This window comes from Rutilus rutilus, assembly GCF_951802725.1.
Source record: "Rutilus rutilus genome assembly, chromosome: 13".
Classification (NCBI taxonomy): domain Eukaryota; kingdom Metazoa; phylum Chordata; class Actinopteri; order Cypriniformes; family Leuciscidae; genus Rutilus; species Rutilus rutilus.
This window is the reverse complement of record NC_140218.1, coordinates 26398806-26426015: the sequence shown is the minus strand read 5'-3', so window position 1 is coordinate 26426015 and position 27210 is coordinate 26398806. Positions and strand designations below refer to the sequence as shown.

At 39.0% G+C, this 27210-nt stretch overlaps 2 protein-coding genes across 4 annotated transcripts in view; one reads left to right on the top strand and one right to left on the bottom strand.

Annotated features, from left to right (window-relative positions):
• lama5 (laminin, alpha 5) overlaps nucleotides 1–13598 on the top strand; it is a 76379-nt gene extending 62781 nt beyond the window's left edge. For both annotated transcript variants that reach the window (XM_084427328.1, XM_084427327.1), the window contains exons 56-80: nucleotides 543–684; nucleotides 865–964; nucleotides 1087–1200; nucleotides 1897–2082; nucleotides 2171–2313; nucleotides 3694–3876; nucleotides 4052–4188; nucleotides 4301–4454; nucleotides 5580–5722; nucleotides 5816–5978; nucleotides 6070–6192; nucleotides 6287–6429; nucleotides 6521–6653; nucleotides 7342–7485; nucleotides 7572–7702; nucleotides 7785–7949; nucleotides 8079–8202; nucleotides 8428–8570; nucleotides 8918–9104; nucleotides 9183–9326; nucleotides 10512–10659; nucleotides 10743–10873; nucleotides 11525–11618; nucleotides 12377–12496; nucleotides 12622–13598. In XM_084427328.1, the coding sequence (XP_084283454.1) occupies nucleotides 543–684; nucleotides 865–964; nucleotides 1087–1200; nucleotides 1897–2082; nucleotides 2171–2313; nucleotides 3694–3876; nucleotides 4052–4188; nucleotides 4301–4454; nucleotides 5580–5722; nucleotides 5816–5978; nucleotides 6070–6192; nucleotides 6287–6429; nucleotides 6521–6653; nucleotides 7342–7485; nucleotides 7572–7702; nucleotides 7785–7949; nucleotides 8079–8202; nucleotides 8428–8570; nucleotides 8918–9104; nucleotides 9183–9326; nucleotides 10512–10659; nucleotides 10743–10873; nucleotides 11525–11618; nucleotides 12377–12496; nucleotides 12622–12770 (3544 nt within the window). In that variant the 3' untranslated portion in view covers nucleotides 12771–13598. The remainder of the gene's footprint in view (nucleotides 1–542; nucleotides 685–864; nucleotides 965–1086; nucleotides 1201–1896; nucleotides 2083–2170; nucleotides 2314–3693; nucleotides 3877–4051; nucleotides 4189–4300; nucleotides 4455–5579; nucleotides 5723–5815; nucleotides 5979–6069; nucleotides 6193–6286; nucleotides 6430–6520; nucleotides 6654–7341; nucleotides 7486–7571; nucleotides 7703–7784; nucleotides 7950–8078; nucleotides 8203–8427; nucleotides 8571–8917; nucleotides 9105–9182; nucleotides 9327–10511; nucleotides 10660–10742; nucleotides 10874–11524; nucleotides 11619–12376; nucleotides 12497–12621) is intronic.
• A 41-nt stretch (nucleotides 13599–13639) lies between these two features.
• adrm1 (ADRM1 26S proteasome ubiquitin receptor) lies at nucleotides 13640–20899 on the bottom strand. 2 transcript variants are annotated; one of them, XM_084427329.1, is made up of 10 exons: nucleotides 20738–20899; nucleotides 20078–20292; nucleotides 19878–19994; nucleotides 18260–18383; nucleotides 15964–16050; nucleotides 15760–15832; nucleotides 15418–15680; nucleotides 15180–15337; nucleotides 14019–14121; nucleotides 13640–13889 (listed from the first exon to the last, which is right to left on the bottom strand). In XM_084427329.1, exons 1-10 carry the CDS (start codon nucleotides 20892–20894, stop codon nucleotides 13786–13788), a joined length of 1401 nt encoding a protein of 466 aa, XP_084283455.1. In that variant the 5' UTR covers nucleotides 20895–20899; the 3' UTR covers nucleotides 13640–13785. The 2 variants fall into 2 exon arrangements, with proteins under 2 accessions (XP_084283455.1, XP_084283456.1); XM_084427330.1 differs by having other exon boundaries at nucleotides 15964–16047.
• Between the last annotated feature and the right edge of the window lie 6311 nt (nucleotides 20900–27210).

Sequence of the window (27210 nt, the reverse complement as noted above, 5' to 3'; positions counted from 1 at the left end):
GGCCAATGTAATCCCGGTTTACATTATTTAATAGGAGCAAAGGAGACATCCACAAAAATGCTGAAGTGAAACAATTATTGTACACAATATTTTATGTAATTATTTTATACATTTTACACAAAGCAAGTTTATTCATAGAACACATTTCATGCACATTGATCATTTAAAAGTGCTTAACTTAAAAACAGAAAACAAAAGTAAAGACAGTTTAAAAATAATTTAAGTAGCATATAAATGGCCATGATTGATAAAAAAAATTCAGTTAAAGGATAACCTGAAATAAAATTATGCAGTGCATTGACTAAAAATTCAGCACACTGCTAGTCAATAACAAAATTGCCATAAAGCATTCATTGTGCCATATTGCATGTTGCACTCTCTCTGCACCATCTTTGTATATCTAAAGTCTTTGGTATTAGTCAATATCGGCTTGGCCATATATTATGCACAAACTTGTGTTCTCTGATGTAACCTCTTCGAATACGCTGAGTGTGTTTTAATTTATAATATTGCCTTGTGGTCATGTGTTTGTTGTTGTGCAGTCTGATATCCGGCTCCAATCAAGACAGTTTCATACAGCGTGCTCTGAACGCATCTCGTGCGTACACTAACATTATAAAAAGTATACTGGAATCTGAGACTGCTGCTAAGAAAGCCAATGAAACTTCTACTGAGGCTCTGGAGGTACAGTCAACCACACACACAGACACACACACACACTCCATGCACATCACTGCACCTTTATTAATCCATCTTAATTATTCTTTAAACATGAATACATACACTTACAGGTTATTCTCCTTTAGGTCCTTTGTAAGTCACATACATTTAGAATTTTTTTATTTTTTTATTTTTATGATCTAGAACATAAAGGACAAAGACCTGTCTCTACAAGCTGCTGCACTGAAGAATAAGAGTATTGAGCTTGTGAAGGCAGCAGAGGAACTGAATAACAGCAGTCAAAGTAAGAACAGCAAACTCTACTCTGAATCTGGATCTAACCGCCACTTTGCACACTTTTATTAAGGTACATCTTTGTTGTTGTGAACCTCTGTCTAATGTTGGCCTATACTATATCTTTGTCAGGTTTAAAGCCACGTGTGGACTCCATACAGAAAGGTTTGCAGGATGCTGAAAAGAAGAAAGAGAAGATGCTGCAAGACCTAAAGAACATTCAGGATAACCTTAATGTCAGCCGAGGTCAGAGGTCAAAGTCCTTAGTCTTCCATGGTCCATTGTGACCTAACTAATAACAAGCTAAATAAATAGACTACCATTCAAAATGCTGGGGTTGCTAAAATGTTTTCATGTTTTTGGAAGAAGTCTCTTATGCTCACCAAGACTGCATTTACTTGATCAAAAATAGATAATACAGTTAAAATATAAATATTGTGAAATATTATTACAGTTTTAAATATCTGTTTTCTATTTGAATTTAGTTTAAAATATAATTTATTCCTGTGATGTCAAAGCTGGATTTTCAGCATCATTACAGTCTTCAGTGTCACATGATCCTTCAGAAATCATTCTAGTATGATGGTTTGCTGCTCAATAAACAGTTCTGGTTATTATCAATGTTAAAAAAAAAGTTGTGCTGCTTAATATTTTAGTGGAAATGTAATACTTTTTTCAGGATTCTTGGATGAATAGAAAGTTAAAAAAAACGGCATTTATTTGAAATCTTTTGTAACGTTATTAATGTCTTTTTACTGTCATTTTTTATCAATTTAATGCCTCCTTGCTGAAAAAGTATTATTTTTTTAAAACAAAAATCTTGTTGACCCCAAACTTTTGAACGCTAGTCTATATATTTGAGTCTATCGAGAGAAGTTTAGCTTTATTAAATCAAACCCATGACCTAAACAATGTTGTTGAAATGTGTTTGAAATGTTTCAGAAGACATAGCGAACGACATCACAGCAGCTAAGAGTGCAGTGGAGCAGGCTAACAACACGGTGGCTAATGTTAGCAATGCGCTGGCTCCAATTCAGAAGCAGCTGGAGGAATGGCAGAAGCAGTACGGAGACTCCAACGCCACCAGCGATGATATCAACAAAGCCCTCAGTGACGCCAACAAGTCAGGTGTGTGATAGTGAGCGCTCATTTGTGAGCATGTGTGACCTTGACCTGCCTTTCACATAGAGTCCAATGTGTTTCCATGTTCCTGTAGTGGTGGCACTGAGCGACACTCTTCCTAAGCTGATGAAGAAGTTGGATCGTCTGCAAAACACCTCATTTCAGCCGTCCAACATCTCCGACAGCATCCAGAGGATCCGCCAGCTCATTGAGAAGGCTCGCAACGCCGCCAACAAGGTACAGCTCTTCAAAAAAGTCATTTTTTTTAAGAGCTGCAGGATTCTGGATAAATTGAGAATCACAATTGTTTAAAACAGAGATCACAATTCTCCCACGGTTCTGATTGGAAAACTGAACAAAATAACATCACTAGAGGTTCTGACAAAATGCTAATAGCTGCAGTTTATTTTAAAAATATTTTATTATTTTGAATTTGAACATTTGCAGAGGTGCAAACTAAATTGGAAAAATTGTTTTAATGAATGATTCAGTGACTCACTTATAAAGACTTCACTTTTTGAATGAATCTCAAGGGCAGATACATTTAACAGTCACTTGTCGCCACCTACTGGTGTAACGATGCAATCGATCTTTATTTGAAGTGTCAATTTACTTTAAAAGGTAATTTACTATATTTTGATCACTACTGTAGACATCAGTGTTTATGTTTGAACTATGAACTTTTATCCCAGTACTTCTGTGATCATTTGAATTGCTGTAACACAGAAATAACGATACTGTGTGGTTGAAAAGACTGTTTGTGAAACCGTTTCATACCTACATGACAACTGCTCTCTCTGGATCAGCAGCAGCGCCAACGCAGATCTGAATGTTCGCCGTGATCGTACTTATCAAAGTGTAGCACCTCTACATATTTATATTTAATTTATGTCAGTGTGTTATGCAAGAATGGAAATTGGATTAAGGTTATCAAGCTGTATCTTGGTTTCTAATGCTATGAAGTTCTTGACTCCATTACCTATAATGCTGTGCTGGACTTATATTATATCCTGTTTTTGTTTCTTCCTGTTTGGTGTTTTCTTCATGAATGGTGATTGCATATGTATATAAGGGGGTAGGAACCAAGGTGTGGTGTGTTGGTTTCCCGGGAACTCTTCCAATTGACGGACCTCAAACTTAAAAGTTTTACTTGTGTTGTTTTGGAGTGTTTCGTGACATTGGACCTTTTGACACAATGCAGCACCAAAGACTGGGGTATATTTTTCTGGGACTAATGAAGGTTGTGGTAAGAGATATGTGACTCATTTGTCAGTGCAAAGACGATGGGAACTATGATGAGTATTGACCAGTTGGACTTTGTTTATGTGTTGGATTAATGATATGTACTTTCTGGGTGTTTATATAATACACATCACTTTTGCAATGTGAGATGACTGAACTGTTTGTATTTTATTGATGTGACATCTCTAATATTGAGAGTGTTACAAAAGGTTTAATGAGACGAATCGCTGTTGTTTCGGAATAAGATCACGTGGGTGTTTGAATCGAGATCCCGATCTTTTAATGATTAATTGTGCAGCTCTACAAGATACCAGAGTTTTCTCAGTATTCCATAAAGTGTTGCTACAGGCAATGACTCGACTGTCCTTCCTTCAGGTGACCGTGTCAATGCAGTTTAATGGTAAGTCAGGAGTACAAGTGAGGAGGCCCAGTAACGTGGCCGACCTGGCAGCTTATTCATCACTACAAATGTACATCAAGCTACCAAGTGCCGGACGTAACCGACGGCAAACCGAAACCACCAAACCCCAGTTTGTCTTCTACCTTGGAGACAAAGACGTAAGCCAACTTCCTCAGCCTAACAGTGATTTGTACATTTTACATGTTATGCAAATTGAGCTTTATGATATTTTGCATGTATTATTCTATTATTATTATTATTTTAAAGCTGTTTTAAGTCACACATGTATAATTAAAAATAAACACATGCTTCTGTGCTGTATATGTGTTGTAGTCAAGTAAGGACTACATGGCAATGATGCTGGAAGGAAAATATCTGCGCTGGTACTTAAATGTGGGAGGAGATACAGGACAGGTGCTAATGACTGCGCCCGTGGAAAGTGAATTCTTCAACAAACTCATCCTGGAGAGGTTGGAAACATGCACACCATCATTACCAATGCACATCTGTTGGGCTTAGACTTCATTGATATTATTTTCTAGCTGTATTTCCTTTACACTTCTACTGTATTTGTGTATTCAGGACTGTACAGTATGGTCAGATGGCAATGTCCACAGATTCAGAAGGCACAAATATAGTTAAACAAATCATGGAAGCAGGAGGAGAAAATGGCCTGCTCAACCTGCCAGCTGAGGAGACCGTGTTTTATGTCGGAGGTTATCCCAGCACTTTCAGTGTGAGTAATGCTGAACACTTATCTATGGAGCGGAATAGAATAGAGACTCGGGATTGGGCACTTTTGACCTGAGCCAATAAGCAAACACCATAGTGACCACCTAGAACTCCCTAGCAATAATGCTATAAAGGTTATAAATGATAACCTATAAATGACGCACTATATATGCTGCAGTTCAAAAGTATTTGTTTTAGTCATTTAATATTTTTATTCAGCAAGGATTCATTAATTTTATTCAAATTGATAGTGAAGACTAAAGTGAATTTATAATGTTACGAAATATTTGAAATCAAATCAATGCTGTTCCTTTGAACTTTCTATTTATCATAGAATCCTGAAATAAGAAATGTTTCTTGAGCATCGAATCATCATATTAGAATGATTTCTGAAGGATCATGTGACACTGAAGACTGGAGTAATGATGCTGATAATTCAGCTTTGATCACAGGAATAAAGTACTTTTTAAATTATATTCTAATAGAAAAGAGATTTTTGAAAAGTTTTACTTTTGATCAAATAAATGCAGCCTTGGACTTAGACTTCTTTCAAAAGCATTATAAAATCTTACTGACCCCAAACGTTTGAATGGTAGCGAATATATTGGTACCATAACATTTATCGGCTGATGTTACAGATATTTTCATTTATTGTTTTCGGTCAATATTGGATATTTAATCATTTGCCCTGTTTTTAAAATTGAGATTATATATGCCATCATCTAACACTCACTTAAAGTTCATCTTTAAAAATACTTTATAATTTAATGTCAAGTCAAGTCACATTTATTATATAGCGCTTTATACAATACAGAGCAGTTCAAAAAAACTGTCTTAATATCTGCTTAATGATATAATGTACATTTTCTCATACTGTACATTATATTATTAAGATGCCTAAATTCACTTGTAGCATTTAAGATGAATGACTTTAGTGTTTCATTTTGTATTTAACCAGAGAAAATATCTAATTTTAAAATTGGACATTGTTTATTGTTTATCTGCAATACAATGAAGCTAAATATCAGCTTATCCTTGTCATAAAGAATTTAAGTATTAGTTTATCTCTAGCAAGAATTATCTGTAAAATCTCACAATCTCAATGTTTGTCTCTCTCAAACACTCACAGCCTCCTGTGGATCTGAACATAACATCTTCAAACTTCTTCAAGGGCTGCCTGGAGTTGCTAAGTCTAAACGAAGAACTAATCAGCCTCTATAACTTTGAGGAAACCTTCCAAATGAACACCAACACTGACCTCCCTTGTTCACGGTCAGAGGGGTTTTATTTGTTTATTGAAGGATATAATCTGTTAACTCTTTGTGAGTGCATTCCTTGTAAAAATCACTTCATGTGTTAAAACAGGAAGAGGCCATCCAATACGCCTGAATGGACAGTTGATGGAGTGTACTTTGATGGATCAGGCTATGTTGAGGTTTTGTACGAAACTCTGAAGGAAGACCGCGTGTTTGAACAGAATATCAAAATCGTCTCGCAAAACGGCATTCTGATGTCGTTCCATAGAGACGTGAGACTTGTTGTCTTTTGTACGATTCGTGAATTTTAGACACGTTCTCCTGAGTTAATGTCATTTTTCTCCGTCGATTGTCCCTTCTCAGGATAAGTACGTGACTGTGGCTGTGTATGGTGGTCATCTGAAAGTCTTCTATAACGTTGAGGGAACGCTGTCCGAGCTTACCGACCTACAACAGTCAAAAATCGGCAATGCTCAGGCCAGATTTGTGAGTGAAACCCTCTGTTTATTCCTGCCAGATGCCAAGATTGTATCTTTTAAGTTTTATTGATTTCAACGTTTTCTGTGTTTTTTGTGTTTAGTTCGATGTTATCATTCAACGTTCTAAAAATGAAATGCTAGTGAGGCTAGATCGTCAGAAGATCTACTCGCTTTCCAGTAAAGAGCTCAGCTTTCCAGGAAGATACTTCCTGGGTGGAGTGCCAGAGGACGAGATGCCCGAGAGGTGACCACGCAGATATTTCCATTGAGAAGTTATATTTAGATCCATTTTGGCGTAGGCTGTGAAAATTAACTATCTGTTCATATCATTGCAGTTTGAAGAGCGTGTTTCATAAGCGTGGCTCCATAAAGGGCTGCCTCAGGTCCATAAAGGCCTTAAAAAGCTTTGTTCAAATTAAGACCATGAAGAGTGTAGGGATCAGCTATGGCTGTCCAGATGACCTGCTGGTGAGAGCCTCATCAAACATGCCTCTTTAGGGTTGGGAATCCACATTCAGTTCTGCTCATAGTGTTGGAATATCTGCGTTCTTCTGCAGTGAGGGAACATACTTGTATTCGGTCAGTTATTTGTGAAAAAAGAGGCCTCCAAAATCTGGGATATGAAGTAACGAATGCTGCCATGGTAAATTCTTAAAAAATCTTAATATAGCTTGAATGTAACTCTGCACCCTTGCTTCAGTTATATACGTGGTTCTATGAATATGCAAATCAGCCCCGCCTCCACTCACTCGCACCAGCTCAGACTGAGAACCATTGGGTCAACTTTACTCAAGTTACTGTAGTAAATGCTGCACATTTGTATCGCTCTTTACAACGTCGGACACATAACGGTAATTAATATGATTAGCCTTTTGCTTGACTGTGTTATCAATCAGCTAATAATGTGTTGGTAATGTTACACAAACAAACCATGTTCCTGTTCGCCAACTCAGAGTCAAGCATATAGTTCATCATTAAGTAAAAATAATAATAATAATAATAATAAAAAGAAGCTAAAATCGCTCAGCAGAATCAGAATTAGAACCAGAATCTGTTAAGATGTTATGATTCCCAACCCTACTGTTTTCACTGCATATGACCTCTACTGTACCAAGTTGAGACGTGCGTTTATGTGTGTTTGTGTTGTCGTTTTTAGTTTACTCGTGAGGCTCATTTCACGGGTGATGGTTACCTAGGCTTAAAGATGGAGAATGTACAGGATCTTCCAGACAACTTCTATGCTGGCATCGGCTTCAGAACAGATCAGCAAAATGGACTCATGTTTTACCATCAAGGCCAGGTAAAAATGACACTGATCACAGTTTTGCTTATCAAGTCATATTTGAAGTACATAAAACAATATAATGTTTGTGTGTGTCCCTTCAGAGTGATGTGTGTCAGGTGGCCTTAGACAGCGGCCATGTAGTAGTAAGTGCTGGCAACAAAGGAGTCAAGTCTCAGAAGACATACAACGACGACAACAGTCACTATGTTGCATTTTACCGCAACACAAATGGGTACGCCACTGTATGTTTGTGTTAGATATATTATTACATTGTGTTTGTGTACAGGGTTAAGACTATTTCTGTCTTTGTTTAGGTTGCGCATTTATATAGATGATGTCCTTGAGAGTGGAGGAGAAGCTGTCATTGCGGACACCAGCAGGGCGGCGCTGCAGTCTAACATTACCTATGTGGGCGGCACCCCTGCGTCAAACGGCCTCACCAACCTCATCGGCTGCCTCAGTAACTTCTTCATTAAGAGGTGTGTGTGTGATGCAGAGAGGGAGCAACGATGGATCATACCATTAAATCTTATACCTGTATGAATATATAAGCTGTAGGAAAAGTTCTAGTTAGATCTGCTGTTTTAATTTCTGCATTGTGTTCTTAGAAATGTTGAAACCAAGGTCGTAGATCTGAAATCAGCTCAAGAGGGACACAAATACACATTTGTTTGCCCCGCCGCTTCAGTCCCACTGGAGATACTGGATTCACCACGACGAAAGAATGCAAAGGTACTGATTTAAAAACGTATTTTATTTGATATATATAAAATAATCATATTAATCACATAAATATTGTATTATTTTGAATATTATATTGTTCAACATTGTATGAATCATTATTTTATTAAGAACGCATAGTTTATTTTATAAATATTATTGTTTTCATTAATGTTAAATAATTGTCATTAATAATCAAATGTTTATATATAAATGTGTCTGTTTGTGAAAATGCAGAATAAGCCTCAAAGAAGTTCGAGAACTCGATTGTTGTCCTGCCAGGGTGAGATGTCCGTCCAGGAGGTCGACGCCCACCATTTCAGTGGCTCCTCCCACAGCCACCTGAGATTTGATTCACTGCCTCAAGCGTTTAACAAGGCGTGAGTGTTTCAAAAAAACGCTTTAAAAAACCATATGTCGTTGATAAGTCCTTGTTATGACTGTTGGTTAAATGGCTTCTGTACTATTTTGTATGTTTTGTAATTAAAACACTAAAGTCAGTAGTTTTGATATTACATGTCAAAACTAAATTATTAAGGTTTTAATGATTCACTTTAAGTGAGCATTAGATGACGGCAAATGTAATCTAAATGTAAAGATATGGGAAATGAGCATGCACTATTAAAAATCTGTAAAATAGAACTAATATTGACCAGAAAAGTAACTAATATCGATCAAAAAGCAGCGGTGATGTATAATGCATGGGCATTGTAAACTTCATTTGCAGGCCACACATCTCTCTGGGTGTGCGCGTGAACTCTTCGAGTGGACTGGTTTTCCACGCAGGAGTGAAGGGCCAGAGAACCATGATGCTCTCTGTGTCTGATGGCCATCTGAAGCTGCAGATCAATGGTGGACGGAGGAAGACTAGCATACGCAGCAGCAAGAAATACAACGACGGCCTGTGGCACACGGTTCGTATGTGGATGTGCATGTATTTGTTATTTTTTTTCTCCAAATCTCACATTTTTTTTTACATTGAACTCATACAGGTGTTTGTGAAAGTGGATGACAGGGCCTCTCTGACTGCAGACGGCATCGACACCCAGTTCAAGAAGGTGACGGCTGGAGGGAAGAGTCAGTTTGGTGCTCCTCTCTACATCGGTGGACTTCCCTCAGACCACAGCGCAGCTGAGGTAAACACTGCATTACAGACACTACAGCTCTCTTCAGAGCCACTCAACTGCCTACAGTCAGCATGTTCTGTCGTGGAAGTGACTGAACTGAAACACTCGACATGGCCAGAAGCTCAGTGCTGTGAGTTTCACACACAGATGTTGGATGTTTCTTTTTAATTAGATTAATTAGATTAAAATAAAAAAATAGAGACAAAAATAGTTCAATTGAAATACAGGTCTCCGTCCACCATATTTTATTTTATTGTTTCATTTTATTTTATATTTTAATTTTTTTTAAGAATTTATTCATAATAATCACATTTTATTTTAATAAGAATGTAAGAACATAAATATTAGTTTTATTTTGATTATTCTATCGTTTTAATATTGCATTATTGTTAGTATTAAATCATTATTAACAGGTTTCCATCCTGTTTTTTCACTGAGCTCATTTCAAAGTGTTTTGGGATTGCCTTATTCGTTAAGGATATTTTTAATGCTGCCACCCATGACAGCCTAAAAGGCTTATGCGAGTAATGCGGCGCACTGCTGATATTTACGTCACACCATGACGCACTACGCTACTTCTGACGTCACAAGTTGCGTAAGTTGCGTTTTACACTTAAGTTGGATTTGTATGTTCGTTCGGCCGAAAGCTAGTTATTTTACTTTATAAAGTTTTAAATATGAATATTTTTCTTACACAAACTCACCGCTTCGCTTCAGAAGGCCTTTATTAACTCCCGGAGCCGAGTGGAGTTCGTTTATAATGGATGGATGCACTTTTTTTGAGCTTCAATCGGATGGTTGCAATGGTTGCAATCCACTGCCATTATGGCAGCTCGGAAGCGTCAGGGTGTTTCGTGTTTTTTAATATAACTCCGACTGTATTCGTCTGAAAGAAGAAAGTCATATACACCTAGAATGGCTTGAGGGTGAGTAAATCATGGGATAATGCCTTGCCTTGGTTCATGGCTTATATCGGTTTGAAAGAGACTTTTTAGCAAACCCTATGCGAAAAATGAATGGAAAAAATACTTCTAGAACCAGCTCCGCTGAAAAGGTGAGCTGACACTGTTTCACTCTTCAGGTTTAGGAGAAGAGATTGTACCTATCTGAATAACCCTTGTTCTCTGAGAACAAATTCATATCAAAATGCTTTTGTGATGTTCACTCTTCTGTGTTTCTGTTTCTCTCTGTCAGGCTGGTTTCGTTGGCTGCGTGCGGGATCTGAAACTGAACGAGGTGCCGCCACAGAGCCCCTCTCACAGTGTGGGAGTGACACCCTGCTACCAGCAGCCCCTCCAGCCCGGGGTTCACTTCTCCAGTCAGGGCGGATATCTGACCATCGGTGAGCCTCTCACTTCACTTCGTCAACCTGATCAGTCAGTCAGACACGCTTCAGATTTCATTCTCTCCGTCTCTGCACGTTAGACGAATCGCTGATGTTGGGTCGGGACCTCGAGATCCAGCTGGAGGTCCGTGTGGTTTCAGACTCCGGGCTCCTGCTGCACACTGGAGCCAAGAAAACTCAACAGCTGAGTCTCTATCTGAACCAGGGCCAGGTGACACAGCCATGCACTTAAACACACAAAACTTAGTAAAGGACCTGTGACTCACAAGATTAAATAAGATTTATGCTTTTATTTTGCAAGGTTTTATTTAGGGTCAATTCATGTAAATCGGGCCCCATTTTAACAGTAGCTGCATTTACATGGACCTTATAATCCAGTTGTAATCGGACTAGTCTCACGTCAATCGGAATGAGTTGGCCACATTAAACTTCATTTGGATTGTAAGAGGTGGTTTAAACCTTTACTAATCCATTCGATAGGACGTAAATACTTGATTGAAAACCGAAACCGGAAGGTTCTGCGCATGTGCATTAACTTAGAAATAGCGTAATGACGTAACGCCTTGTTTTGAGCGCAGGAAGGAGCGATTTTAGGACCTGAAATAGATCAATATTAACTCTGCTTTTTAAAACAAAGAACAAAAGCGATGGCAGCATGACGGATAGTATGAGTCAACGGAGGGACATTCATGTAAACACTCTGTTCAGAGTTCTTTTTAAACAAAAGGTGTCCATGTAAGTGTAGCTATTGATACGAGAGTTCAGAGAATATCAACCACGTCATTTAGGGTTGGTCGTGCTCTCTGATGGCCGTTGGGACGGGTCCATACTCCAGTTTGAAGTGTCTGTTTGTTCTGTGCAGGTGACTGTGTTGGTGAACAGTGGCAGTGGAGAGTTTTCAGTCAGTCTCAGACCAGAAGAGTCACTCTGTGACGGAGGTTGGCACACTATTACAAGTGAGTCATACCCTTGAAAAAACCCTTGTGGTGTGTTTTAAATAAAAAATTGGTGTTATTCTCGGGTCAAAAATGAACCGTTAAGACTTACATTTTGTTCAGTTGATTTTGAAAATTGGTATACTGTGAAAATGGGTGTATGCTTATGTAGAAGTATTTTACCTGGCTATATGTCAGTCAGTGGTGGTAGAAACAAATGTGTGTATCGTATATAACTGAAAATGAGAATACTTACAAACATTTTAGGCATTAATCATGACTCTTTTTATTGTCTGAAACATTTATAAAATCAAATTAGTTTGTTTTCATTTTATTTGAAAATTGAAGGCATTTTGAAAAAGAAATTAAGATTAGATATATATTTTTCTACTTAAGTAAAAGATATCCTAATAAAATATTACCTCCAGTAAAAGTATGTGCTTATTTTCCATTTTGGGTGAACAATGTAGTGGAGTTAAAAGTATGATATAATGCTTTGGAATGTGGTGAAGGAAAAGTAAAAGTTTCCCAAAATAAAAATACTAAATGAAGTTTTATGTAACAAAGTTACATAACTGGCCCCGGACAGCATGCCAAATATGCTTAAAATACTACATTTGATTTCATGTACTCGTGAAAACTACAGATACTTGTCATTGCATTGCATCGCATCAAAACCTGATCCAAGCAGAATGCAATGGTTAAAATATATAGATACTGCAAGAGTATCTAATCTGTTTGCTATATAATTTCACACATTTTAATATTTGTGATTTTAGTTGTGAAGAAGAGCAACGTCATCCAACTACACGTGGATTCGGCAAGTGAACATGGAGTGGGTCCCAAACAGAGCAGATCGAACGGGGGCAAAGAGACTGTTTATCTGGGCAGCATACCGGGTATGACACCTGAACGCTTTTACAATTGAGAACATGCAGGTTCAAATCAAGAATCTTGCATTGAAATGTGAAATAATGAGGTAAGATGCTCAATGTAATTAAGCCTTTTGTCCTCTCGTGTGCAGAGACCATAACTGTACCAGGTCTCCCATCGACCGTCCTCCCTTTCCATGGGTGTGTGAGGAAAGCCGTACTGAACCACAGGGCTGTCGTGCTGTCAAAACCCTCGTCTGTGTCTGGATCTGTGGGGACTCAGGGCTGCCCTGCCTTATAGACCACAACTGCATTAACCCCTAAATACTCCACGTACACTGACACTATCAAATCAACAGGTGGTGGGTTTGCTTAGCCTTTAATTTAAACGGATATTTATGGTTACTTTCATGACACCTGTGTATGTAGTTTTATGAATAAGCACTGTAAGTGCCAAGACACCACTGATCAATGACCGGACCAGAGGAAAGGCACTGGATTTATTTTGTTCCAGGTTTAAAGGTTGTATCAGCGATTTCAGGCCCAAACATAAATGATCACATTCATTTATCTTTCCTAACGATCCGCTAGCTGCCCGCCCCATAAGCATGCCGTCCGTAGGCAGCCTAGGCTCTGAGATCTGCACACAAAAACAGTTGGTTTCACCAACCACTCAAAACCAAAATAAATAGTGTTATAAATATAAAAATATACAAAATAAAAAACCTCACAACATCCACCCGTCTGTGATTGGTGCGTTTTTTTGATGGTATGCTTATGGGGCGGGCATCTAGTGGATCGTTAGGAAAGATTAGATGAATGTGATAATTATGTTTGGGCCTGAAATCACTGATACAACCTTTAATTAGTACATTTCACTGATACAATCCTGACCAAACACCATTAAATGGGTTTTATGGGAATATTTAGATGTATAAAAACACTGGAGGGAGGGCGATTTACTGTGGATGTTCCCAAACAGACTTGTGTGCTGTAGGGATTCATTGTGTATTATCATCTAAAAATCACTGGAGTTGAAAACTCAAGAAATATTATTTTGTCACTTTTGATATTTTTTTGTCAGATTCCCTGAAATAGGGATTTTATTGGCAATAAACATTTCCTTTAAGTTTCTTGTCACTTTGATTAACTTCACACACACACACAAACTGGCATTACATAATCAATTGTTTAATAGTGTAGCTTTGGACATACAAAACACACTTGAATCAATGAATGATTACAGGCAAACATCTCGGACTAGTGTGAGACGAACACTTTAGAGAGAGAGAGACGATTGTGTTCGGAAGGTCGTTCTAATCCAAGCTCATGTCCTCGTCGTCATCTTTCTTGTCTTTGGAATCACCATCATCAGTCTTGGCATCACTGCCCTCCATGGCCTTGGCAAACGCCTCCACGTCTAAATACCAGGACAAAGCAAATGAGAGCTTGTGAGAATGAAAGTGCTTTAAAATGGTGAAAATGTAACCTACTTTTCCATATATTTTGAGATCAAATTGTGTTGATACGAGGACGTTGCACAACTCACCTCCTTTATTAGCTGCGTCCACTGCTTCAGAGGGAAGACCAAACTGGTTCATGAGAGGGCCGAGCTGACCGGAGGCCAGAGCACTACTGAACATACTCATCGCCTGCGCACACACACACACAGGGTGTTTACATCACAGCAGGATACATGGAGAAGCCCAAGAAAAATGACAGACCGCTTCTTTCTCTTTACTACCAATTATAGCATTAAATAAACATCAGGAAGTATAAAACCATACAACTTACTGAAATGTATAATGTCTCACGTAATTCAAACATAGAAAGACGTCAATAAAACTTGCAAACAATGTCATGTAATTACCATAGCTAGAGGGGAGCATTTTGATAAATGTACTACAGTACATCATTAATTATTTATATTTGAATTAACCTGTTAGTGAAGTCTTCATTATTATGTGTATGTTTGAATAAATCTGTCATGAAAACAAGTTATAATTATAGCCAATGTTTTTAAAATGTCAAGTCAAGTATATTTGTATAGCGCTTTTCACAATACAGATTGTATCAAAGCAGCTTCACAGTATTAAAATAATACAACAAGGTTTGTTTCTAGTGGAATAAAATGTCCATGTATGTAGAAACAATAATATCATTAAAAAGTGTTGATTAAATACATTTTTGGACTAAATGAGAACAAATACTTGAATTTTGGTTTTGGAGCAACACTGAATACTTTAATTTTAAAATACCATGGTTATCATCTATATTAGGGATGCACCAACATGAACATTTTGGCCAATAACCGATAATTCTTTATATTTGAAAGACGATAACCGATATATTAGCTTTATCTAAATCCACATTTTTGAGCCTGATTACAAAAACAAAAGTCTGACCATTAATATCCATGCCTCAAGCACACAATTATAATGATGCTCTTATTATAATTTTATGTAGCCTATATGACAGACTTGTGTTGCACTTTACTGCATTTTCTTTTTTGAAGTGGTTTCCAACATTTCAAGCAATTCAAAACCATCATGGCTCACTTCCAACAGAAGTGTCTCTCAGCTTTTATATATCGGCCAAATTTTCTTTATGGGGCCGATATCGCTAACATTAAAAATTAACATTTATATCGGCCAATACTTACATAAGTGCATCTCTAATCAATACTTGTATAATTATGTGCACGACTGACCTGCTGGAACTGTGGAGAGGTCAGCGTGTTCTGGATCTCGTCGGCGCTCTGTGGGACTGATTCTCCTGATGGCAGGTACGGAAGCAGTCTCTGCTGCACTTCAGGGTTCGCCAGAATAGGAGCCATGACATCAGGGGTCAACACACTCGCCAGGTCCACTACAGAGGCAGCGACGGGCAAGATGTTAGAGGAAAGTAAAAGTGGGTGAACAAGATCACATGAGTTGTCGGTCTCTCACCTCCCGGTCCCTCTGCGGCCATGGCGGGAACGTTCATGGTGGCCAGGATGCTCTGCAGGTCACTCAGCTGGATGGGCTGTGTGCTGGACGGGGGTCCTGCCGCAGGTATGGAGGGGGTCTGGGCTGCAGGGGTGGTGGGGGTCACCGTGGGCGAGCCGGTGGAGGTGGCGGCAGGGGTTACGGGTGTGGTGGGTGCCTGGGTGGTGCTGAGGCGTGCGGTGGATCCAGAGGACGGAGTGGCGGCTGCCGATTGGCTGCGGGAGCTGTGGATGAGGGATAGAAGCCGTTAGATGCGAGAACACTCGGCAGCAAATATAAGCATTGAGAAAACACCAGACATACCTGGAGGTTGAGCTGCTGGTAGCAGGACCTCCACTGCCCAACAAACTGGCCAGACCTGGACCAGCCAGAGCACCTTAGAGAAAAAAACATCTTACTGACCCCAAATTCTCAACGGTCTGTAAATAGTGTTATGACTGGGTCATATTGCAATCATGAACATGGAATCTTGCTTAAAAAAAAACAAAACAAAAAAAACACACTCACCAAGTCCACCCAGTCCTGTTGGTCCAATCAGCTGCATGAGTTGGTTGTGGCTCATATTTCCCAGGAGGCTTTGCAAGCCACCTTCTCCTTAAAGAAAAGGATATTTAAAAAAAGGGAAATTCCCTTAGTACTCTTGTTGATAGAGCCTGTCCCAGTACAAACACAGGCGCTACAAGTGTGCATATAACTTTTGGTAGAACATATTTACAAAGCTTTATTTACACAATTTAATCTTCAATACTTTGCACTTTAAAATAAACTTGTCTGTTCAGTAGTCCTTATATAACCGATGACATTATTGAAGGGAGGTGCTGATAATTAAAGTGATAAAAAGAAGTTGCAAAATACACTCTGCATAAATGTAACTTGCACACTTTTAATTCTCACATTTCAGGGGCCCTTGAGAGTTTTTAAACATGAATGCGGTATTAGAGATAGTGTGGATTAATGGCTCTGAGCTCTGACATTTTTCAGACCTGGGACAGTCCGAAGGTACGTTTACACAACAATGATGTCCTAAAAGTGGAAATGTTATTTCTTTACGCTTTTTGCGTACAAATGGATCCATGTGAACAGGGATAATTTTGACAAAAAAAAAAAAAAAGAACAAAAATGCTGTATTCTGCTGCCAGACCAGTAGTTGGCGATGTCACTTTGTAAAGAAACACTACGCGTCTATAGACGTAATACGCATGACGTCACAAATGCGCTTGTTTTTTGCAGTTTACACTGATGATAATGGTATAGTTTAAAAAAAAAAACTGCACTTTGAAACTAGCCTGGCTAACGTCAGACCTAGTCTCATCGAGACGTGGTCTGGGAACCACGTTCATTTTCTCGTATTTGAGGCGTGGTTTACGAATGCCCAGAGCCGTTTACTGGGTGCTACTAATGTCTATCAAATGCGCCTGTACGTAGCTCATAGCCAATCGTTTCAATTATACTAGATGACGTATGTAGAGGGACAGAAATTCGACGAGGAAGAAGACGATGGGTCAGAGATTTATGTGAAAGCGGTGAAATTGTATATGACTACCAACTGAATATTACTTTCTAGCTCCTCCCATTCCAAAGGTGTTTTAACTCCTACGGTGGCCGTATTATTTCAAATCTGCCGGCAAACGCGAGCAAATCTCCCTCTCGCATTCGTCACGGCACCACTGCGTGTAAAAACGCGAAAGGCGAAGCTTGTATGTCCCTCTTTGTCTAATGTATTTTCAAGATGGAGGCGCAACATGATTGCCGCCATTCGAGCGACTCGCTCGTATGTATTCTAAATGTCAGATTATACACTTACGAGAATACTTAATTAGTTGAAGTGATTACACATTAATGAGAACGTATAATTTTGAAATAACGTGTTTTTTGCATAAAATCAACTTAAAATATTACACAGTATAGCTTTAAATGTTGAAATAGAAAGAAAAATAGAGTCTGAAAGCAACAATTTCAAAAACTAATCGAATCTAATGGCGCTTTTCCACTGCATGGTACGGCTCGGTTCGGCTCGGCGCGGTTCGACTCGGCGCGGAACGGTTCGGCTCGCTTCGCTTTTCCACTGCGTGGTACGACTCGACTCGGTACGGCACAGTTCGGTTCGCTTTAGCTCGGTTGCTTTTCCACTGCAGTTAGTACCGCTTCAAAGTGGGTGGGACTGATCGTTATAGTTGCCGTCTTTACTGCAAAGACATCATCATATTAAAAGCGAATTTTTCATTCCGTGTTACCCCATCCGCTCCTCGGCAACCAACGAGAGGAAAGTACGCACCTCGTCCACTGATCACGATTCAGCCATTTCTTTTTTTGAAGTTTATACTCTTTTAAAACAAGTAAAACAAGTACTTTTAAAACAAGTGCTACAGCGTTGGCTGTTGTCTACTGGCTATTTAAATCTAGCGGGTTTAAGTGTCTCGTGTCGTAAATACAATGACGCTGGTAGTGATGATTCTGTCTGACCAATCAGTGATCTGCAGTGTTTTCACGTCACATTTTAGTATCGGTACGGTACGCTTGGAACCTCAACAGAGGTGGTACCATTTAAAGCGAGCCGAAGCGAGCCGTACCGTACCGTACCATGCAGTGGAAATGCGCCATAAGTGAGCCGTACCGAACCGAGTAGTACCGTAACATGCAGTGGAAAAGCGCCATAAAAGAATCACACAAATGACCAATTGTGGATTCAAAACGGCGACAAGTTTGCATTCCCGATTCACGTACGTGCACTCACAAGTGGCCAAGTATTGGGACATGCCCAAAGTCAAAGTGAGATGAGTGTTCTGCATCTTCTATCACTCACCACCGAGTGCAGAGAGTTCATGTCCGCCACCTCCTCCGCTGCCCAGAGCGCCTGGCATGGGGGGGTTGTTCAGGTACTCGTTGACTTTGCGACAGTACTCCTCATCTTTATCTGTTTTGGGCTCCTTCACACAAGAGAGACGGGACAGCAAGAACAAATGTGACCGACAGCTGATCGGATATCAGAATCTCAGAGATTCTGTAATTGTTGTATTTTCATTGTGGTATTGTTCACAAAAAAACAAGACGTAAAACAGTAAAATGGTACGTTTGTGCACACTGGGAATCATATTTTTTTTCCAAATAAAGACAATAAATATAACAGTAATTTTACATTCAGCACAGTGAACACGACATGAAGTCGAGTGAACCCGACCGGATGTAGCGCAGCATAGTTTAAAATCAAGAAATTAAAGTTTGTGGATCATGAATCTCCAGTGACAGCTGAACTCTCCAGTCCGCATCCGATTCACTTAGACCGACAGAGTTACATTTTTATGCAGGCTACAAATACACGTTTGGAACGTTTGTGAAATTATATGGAATATTGCAGTATTTATTATAAATGATGTATCTTTGCACATCATATTCAAGTGCCCGCCAGCTGATTTCTTCTATGATGATGCGTTTACTGGCGTGAGGGCGGGGCAACCTGTCACTCACATGAGATCCACCAATAGCAAACCACAACCATCAAATCAATTCTCAAGTCCCACCCTACATCTTTTCTTGCTCGAGAACCGTTCACAAGAATGTCACAACAAGGAAGAAAAGAATATCGCAACTTCTGCTTCCAAACCATCGGCCAAACAAAAACAAATTATTTTAATAAAAATATGGGCCAATACTAGCCTGGTTAAAACCAGACCATTCTCAGTAGTAACTGAGTTATGGTCTGGCAAAGCTTCATTAATAACTCATTTCCAAAGGGGCATCACCAACGGACGTCGCTCAAATGCCTCTGGGCGCAATTGGATAGAACTAAAACCAATCAGAGCGATCGTCATCGTGTAAAGCCATATGCTCTCGCCTAAGTTACACTACGCCATAAAACTATGTACTCTTTTTGTGAAGAAAAGGTATTTACTTTTGAATGTGTAGCAAAAAAGTAGGCAAGCTTTGGGACATACTACTTCGTCATCTTTATCGGACGGATCTGTCGCGTGCATCCTGTCACGTAAACTGCCCTGTCAATCATCTTGTCACAGTTAAAATCCTCTATTAAATCTAATTTAATTTCCTACCGTTTCGGAGAGAGAAATGTAGTAGCACGTTCATCTGCCAGTGGGTCTTTCATGGAGACTGAGCTCCTCATGTGTTTGCAATTTGAATATAATAATGCATTTAAAAGTTGGTGCGCTTCACCAACGGACGTCGCTCAAATGCCTCTGGGCGCAATTGGATAGACCTAAAACCAATCAGAGCGATCGTCATCGTGTAAAGCCCGCCCCAACGTTTCTGACTGGTGCCTCGATTTGGACGGATTAGAAATCGGCTTGAATGGGCTCTTTGCCAGACTACTTGCAGAGCAAATAAAAATTTGCCGGAAGTTTGTCTGGGTTTTCCCAGGCTAGGCCAATACATCAGCTGTGGTGAAATCTCAGATGAGCACTCCTCACCTGCATCCAAAAGAACAGCCTTTTAGAGCCAGCCTTGAACTTCAGCACATACACTCGTCCTGTAGTGCACTGACTGACCCGCTTGAACTCACAGTCATCCGGGAATATTATCAGATCCTGAAATACAAAATCAAAACATTGATATCAATATCGAGATCTAAAACACCAGCGCTTGACCACTAACAGTGAACAGTCCTCACATCCTCCACATTCCCAGAGGTCCTGTCCTTCCAGCAGAAGTGGATGAGCGAGTCGTCTGTCTGCTGGATGTACACGGAACCCTTGCGTTTGTCCGGGGTCACAGTGCTGCCCTTCAGGCTCATTTTACCAGCCCGGAACTCAACCAGATATTTACTGGATGAGCTCCGGGAGCCAGAGACCAGGCTGGGGAACAGAGCTCCAGAAGACATCCTCACTGATGGACAGACAATACAAACCAGTAACGTTACAGAGACGTGAAACAAACCAACAGCATTCTGAATCCATATAAATAGGGTTTTATTAAAGATATCGGTGGTCATCTTTAGCATGTCGCTGATAAACAACATGAAGCTTAAAGGGGTGAGCAGTTACTCAGCAAGATTGATTAGCATTCTAGCTAACTTCAAACAACACCAAATAGCTAGTATTTATACACATATTCATCAATATAAATGTAAAAATATATATCTTAAGATATAGCACCACAAGACCTAACCATCTTTTCGTTGTTTGGCTTCTGAAACGCTACACTCAGTCAGTTAGCATTAGCTGCCATGTCTCAACAACAGTGACTGCGCATTTCGTTTCTGGCGTGTATTTAAACGAAACACGCTGCTACAGATCAGATAATAGCGCATTGTAATAAAAGTGGATCATACCGGTGGATAAGTTTAGTCTTTCGTAGATTCCTGCAGCAGAGAGATGTCTTGTACACGCGCTGAAGAGTTGCAGATGGGCTACTACTAGTGAAAAGTGGCAAGCGACTTCCTGTATCCTGCTAGTTGCTATTGGCCACGTGCACACGTAAGTCAGCATTTGATTGGCTGAATGACTTGTCGTTCTTGGCATGCAGCAAATGCTGTGTCATTGAGAGCAGATGGCTCTTTATTTCATTCACGCTCACTCACCATACGAGTAATCAATTCAATATGAAGCGGTAAAATACGGTAATCGTTGAATAAACCTGTAAGCCATAAAAACATTTTCGTTTCTCGAAATAAAATAAGTGTGAACTGAAATAAGATAAACAGGCTATAAAACCAGCTAGGCTAGTTTACTTAAGTTGGCAACCTTTTTCATTTTCGTTTACTTTAAATTGAAGTAGCCTAGTCCTAGCCAACTCAAATAACTGAAACTAAGTGGGTCATTCTACAGAAATGTCCACTTTTGGTATGGGAAGATGTCTTAAAATGTATTTCTTTTTCTAACATTTTTCTAACATTTAAACTTAGACCACAATATTAAATTAAAGTTTGACTTTATGAATACACATAAATGACAGCTTAAAAGGATAGTTCACCCAAAAATGAAAATTCCAAACAGTTGATGGACCCCATTGACTTCCATAGCATTTTTTTTTTCCTACTATGGAAGTCAATGGGGTCCATCAACTTTTTGGTTACAGACATTTTTCAAAATATCTTCTTTTGTGTTCAGCAGAAAAAAGAAATTCTTACAGGTTTGAAACAACTTGAGGGTGAGTAAATGATGACAGAATTTTCATTTTTGGGTGAACTATCCCTTTAATGATTTTTTTTAATCTTTTTTGTGCATTTATTTAAAGACCGCATGTATAATTTTTTTAATAATGCAACAAATACGGAGATTGTTTTATTCATTTTAAGCAGGTTTGTTAAAAGTGTGATTGAATGATGTTAGTTAATTTGCGCAAGCATGTATTTGCTATAACAATCGACATATTTGAAAAACAGTTATAAACAAGTAATGATGCAATGCTTTAAATCAATAACTCTTGAGTGTAGCAGAATTAAATGGATGTAAAGTTATTATCTTGTCACATGTGACATTTAAATTAATGTGACAGAAAAAAAACACAGTAACACCAGTGACACAATGAATCACCAGTGACATACATCTTTGGTCCAATATTATAAGACCAATATTCTTCAACTATGGCCTAATTTAACTAATGGCCTAATTCAACTAATAAGCCTAATTATAGTCATTTTAATTCTTACTCAATTCTCATTTAGCCGCTATTTATTTTATTAGCCTATATAATGATAAAAAAAAGAAAAAAGAAGGGCTTAAAAACTTACCTAATAATGTTGGGTTAAAAATAACCCAACAAGTAACCCAACTATGGGTTGGTATAGCACCTTCCCAACTGTGGGTTATTTTAACCCAATGCATAGGGTTAAAAGTAACCCAACAGTCAAAATCAAAGTATCTTTATTTGTCTCCCCAAGGAGAAATTCATTTTGGATGTAAAGAGATTGCTACAAAAAGATTACAACATGCAGAGACAAAACACAGATACAGGGTTAAACCAGTTAAAAGACAAAAAGTACATAAAACATTAAGGCTACTCAAAGAGCTGTGCAAATTGCAAATCACCATTTTTCTAAAATCTGTTTGTGCAAAAGTAATATCATATCATGTCCATACATAACATTCAATCACAGATATACAGTACATTAATAAATTCATGGTCACACGTTCATCGCTGCTCATTTAAGTGCTTAATTGAGAGAGGAACAAATGAGAGCTTATACCTGTTGTATTTGCACAGAGGAACCCTGTACCTCTTTCCTGAGTTCAAAAGCTCAAACTCTGAAAACAACACATGAGAGTTATCAGATATAATGATCTTTGCCTGCCTGATTGTTGTCTGGTCAAAAAGCTCCTGCGGGTTGAGGGGTGCTGGTGTACCCATCATTTTACCTGCCGTCTTGAGTTTTTGATTTAACTGTCAAATTTCCAAACCAGCTGGTGATACCATACCGAAGAATGGACTCTATCGTTGCTCTATAAAGAATAACATAATATTTTTACAGACCCCAAACATTCTAAGTCTGCGCAAAAAATAGAGGCGCTGATGGGTTCTGGCACAGACATTTGTAACATGTGTGCGCCAACTCAGGTCATTATCAATAAACACTCCTAGGTATTTAAAGGATGTCACCTGCCTGATGTCATGACTCATGACCATGGATGGCCACAGGGCTCTGATCTCCAACTGATTTGGGGTCTACCAACATTTCCACAGTTTTGGTTGTGTTGATATGAAGTTGGTGTGAATCACACCAGTTGACAAACTTGTCCACAGCATCTTGGTGAATGTTTATGTTGCTTTCTTTAATAAGTAAACTGAGAAGGACAGTGTCATCTGAGAATTTTACTATACACTCACCTAAAGGATTATTAGGAACACCTGTTCAATTTCTCATTAATGCAATTATCTAATCAACCAATCACATGGCAGTTGCTTCAATGCATTTAGGGGTGTGGTCCTGGTCAAGACAATCTCCTGAACTCCAAACTGAATGTCAGAATGGGAAAGAAAAGTGATTTAAGCAATTTTGAGCGTGGCATGGTTGTTGGTGCCAGACGGGCCGGTCTGAGTATTTCACAATCTGCTCAGTTACTGGGATTTTCACGCACAACCATTTCTAGGGTTTACAAAGAATGGTGTGAAAAGGGAAAAACATCCAGTATGTGGCAGTCCTCTGGGCGAAAATGCCTTGTTGATGCTAGAGGTCAGAGGAGACTGGGCCGACTGATTCAAGCTGATAGAAGAGCAACTTTGACTGAAATAACCACTCGTTACAACCGAGTAGGGGTGTGCAAAGCAGCCGGTATTTGTATCTGTATTTGTATTTGTTGAGAGGGGAAAAGTATTTGTATTTGTATTTGTATTCGAGTAAATTTCAAAATAGGTGTAAAAATCCATTTTTTTTGCGTTACACTTCTAATTTACGTTATAGTGTAAGTATTCTTTAATTATATCCATTATAATAATTATGGATATGCAATATTGGTTGATGTTTTTCCATAAATCCAGCAATGAACATGTAACAAGGAACGTCATTGAAAAGAAAATAACATAACAGCCATTACCTACGTTAATGTTACTCTGTCAACAGCCTATTGTCTAAATTACCAAGCTAACAGAGCTACTAGTGTTGTCACGGTGCCAAAATTTCAGTATTCGGTACCAATACCTGTGAAAATCCACGGTTCTCGGTAACAATTTCGGTAAAGCTTAATTTAGATTAAATTTACATATATTAAAGTTTATATCACGGTTACAAAGATGGAAACTGTAGTATTAAAAACACTACATTAATATTACATTTGTTAGATAACAATAGATGAAATGACCTAACAATAAACAATAGTTAGGCTATATACTGTCGCAATTATTCTCCTTGGGGTTCATTTAAAAATACATTTTTAAAATCAAAAGTTAACATTATTTATGTTAACATTATTTAATGCACAATGAATGAAGTGAACAAACATGACCAATCAAGTGTTTGTATTAAATAACATTCACAAACATTAATTAATGTTGTAAAAATATATTGTTCACTCAATGTGTTGATGTTAGATGCGCATTAAGTAATGTTAATGAATGGTATCTTATTGTAGTGTTACCAAACAGGAGATAAAACATGTTTTATTTGACTTGACTGTACTTATATTTAATCCAAAACTGCATTCATATTTAATTTTAAAAGAGCTTTTTAAACCTGCTAAGAGTTATCCAGCCAAGAATAAGCCTAGAACTGCTTTTCTGACGGACTGATATTAATGACAAAATGACGGCTTTTTTATTTCATTTCTCATCTCCATAAATATATTTAAAGCTAATGCAAGGACTAGAAATCAATTAATTCTTTGCTGATACTTCGTAATCATGAAGAGCGCAGTTCGCACGCTTTCTCCTTTCCACAAGCGCTTGCCCTCCCGTGGCGTCTGTCGTTGCTATGCAGCGCGCCGCTCGCTTCTATTATAAGCGCGCTTGCCGCGCGCCTACATTTGAAATCTGCACGCGCAAAAAACGCGCTATGTGAACTACCCCTTATGACAACGTGACATTAGCCTAATCCAAAATATTTCAGCCACCACATCAGCAGCACCGCCGGTCGCCATGTCTCATGAGGAAACGCAGCTTTTTGATATAAAGTTTTTCTTGTTCCCGAATACAAATATTTTTAAAAGTATTTGTTCGAAATAAGTATTCGTAAAAAACACATTATTTGTGCTTTCCGAATACCGTATTCGGGTTCGGCTCCACCCCTACAACCGAGGTATGCAGCAAAGCATTTGTGAAGCCACAACACGCACAACCTTGAGGCGGATGGGCTACAACAGCAGAAGACCCCACCGGGTACCACTCATCTCCACTACAAATAGGAAAAAGAGGCTACAATTTGCACGAGCTCACCAAAATTGGACAGTTGAAGACTGGAAAAATGTTGCCTGGTCTGTTGAGTCTCGATTTCTGTTGAGACATTCAGATGGTAGAGTCAGAATTTGGCGTAAACAGAATGAGAACATGGATCCATCATGCCTTGTTACCACTGTGCAGGCTGGTGGTGGTGGTGTAATGGTGTGGGGGATGTTTTCTTGGCACACTTTAGGCCCCTTAGTGCCAATTGGGCATTGTTTATATGCCACGGCCTACCTGAGCGTTGTTTCTGACCATGTCCATCCCTTTATGACCACCATGTACCCATCCTCTGATGGCTACTTCCAGCAGGATAATGCACCATGTCACAAAGCTCGAATCATTTCAAATTGGTTTCTTGAACATGACAATGAGTTCACTGTACTAAAATGGCCCCCACAGTCACCAGATCTCAACCCAATAGAGCATCTTTGGGATGTGGTGGAACGGGAGCTTCGTGCCCTGGATGTGCATCCCACAAATCTCCATCAACTGCAAGATGCTATCCTATCAATATGGGCCAACATTTCTAAAGAATGCTTTCAGCACCTTGTTGAATCAATGCCACGTAGAATTAAGGCAGTTCTGAAGGCGAAAGGGGGTCAAACACAGTATTAGTATGGTGTTCCTAATAATCCTTTAGGTGAGTGTATATTGGTTTGGCTCAGAGCTGATACAGTCATTGGTGTACAATGTAAACAGGAGAGGTGAGCTGACACACCCTTGGGGGGCGCCAGTGCTGCACACCACTGGATCAGACAGAGAGGAGTTAAACTTCACCTGCTGTGGCCTGTTTGACAAAAAAAAGAGTGATACCATCTGATTAAAAAAGAATTTACTTTTAACTGAGCTAATTTCCTAAGAATGATGTCTGGCTGGATTGAGTTAAAGGCAGAGCTAAAATCAACAAAAAGCAGTCTAGCATATGCAACAGGACTTTCAAGGTGCTTCAAAGTTAGGTGCATTATTGTTGATATAGCATCACTTGTACTTTTGTATAAGTGAATTGGTATTTATCTACATTTTTTTAGGTCTGGCTCTGGCTGTGTAAGCATCCTTGATATTGCCATAGCATTTATCAAGTATATTGTTGTTTATAGTGTTACATTTAACATTGATGAGAAAGTTTTATCCAAGCTGCAATGGTTAAAGTCACCAAGTATCAGCATGGGAGCGTCAGGTTTGTTCTGTAGATGGCGATGGACACAGTCTGTGATTGCCTTAGCTGCCATGCTGCCGTTAACGTACACAACGCACACAAATATGTTGGTAAATTCTCCAGGCAGATAATGTGGCCGCAAGGTAACACATAACAGCTCCAGGTTGGGGTTGCATATTTTGTCTCTCACTGCAGAATTACGACACCAACAATTGAGTTAACTATTTATTTTCATTTATGACATGATTTTAATAAATAAAATAAAAATTTGGTTGGGTAAAAAAAAAATAACCCAACGTTTTGTACTGTGTACAATAAAATAATTGCAATATCTATTGTTTTCCAACTTTAGACAGTCTAGGAAGCAGATTGAAACAATAAACCCCAGTGGGTCGCTGAACCCTAGTTTGAAAACCCCCGCTTTAATAGACATTTCTGTTCCCAATGATATTTACAACAACCTGCTCATATTATTTACACATACACTCACCTAAAGGATTATTAGGAACACCATACTAATACTGTGTTTGACCCCCTTTCGCCTTCAGAACTGCCTTAATTCTACGTGGCATTGATTCAACAAGGTGCTGAAAGCATTCTTTAGAAATGTTGGCCCATATTGATAGGATAGCATCTTGCAGTTGATGGAGATTTGTGGGATGCACATCCAGGGCACGAAGCTCCCGTTCCACCACATCCCAAAGATGCTCTATTGGGTTGAGATCTGGTGACTGTGGGGGCCATTTTAGTACAGTGAACTCATTGTCATGTTCAAG

What these genes read in the sequence shown, in the direction of transcription:
- adrm1 (XM_084427329.1), bottom strand. Translation starts at nt 20,894, where the DNA reads ATGCTGACTTACGTGTGCACGTGGCCAATAGCAACTAGCAGGATACAG. An exon ending in GGCCGCAGAGGGACCGGGAG is followed by an intron (nt 15,338 to 15,417) that starts GTGAGAGACCGA and finishes CTGCCTCTGTAG; the next exon opens with TGGACCTGGCGAGTGTGTTG. An exon ending in CCTCTCCACAGTTCCAGCAG is followed by an intron (nt 14,122 to 15,179) that starts GTCAGTCGTGCA and finishes GTGTGTGCGCAG; the next exon opens with GCGATGAGTATGTTCAGTAG.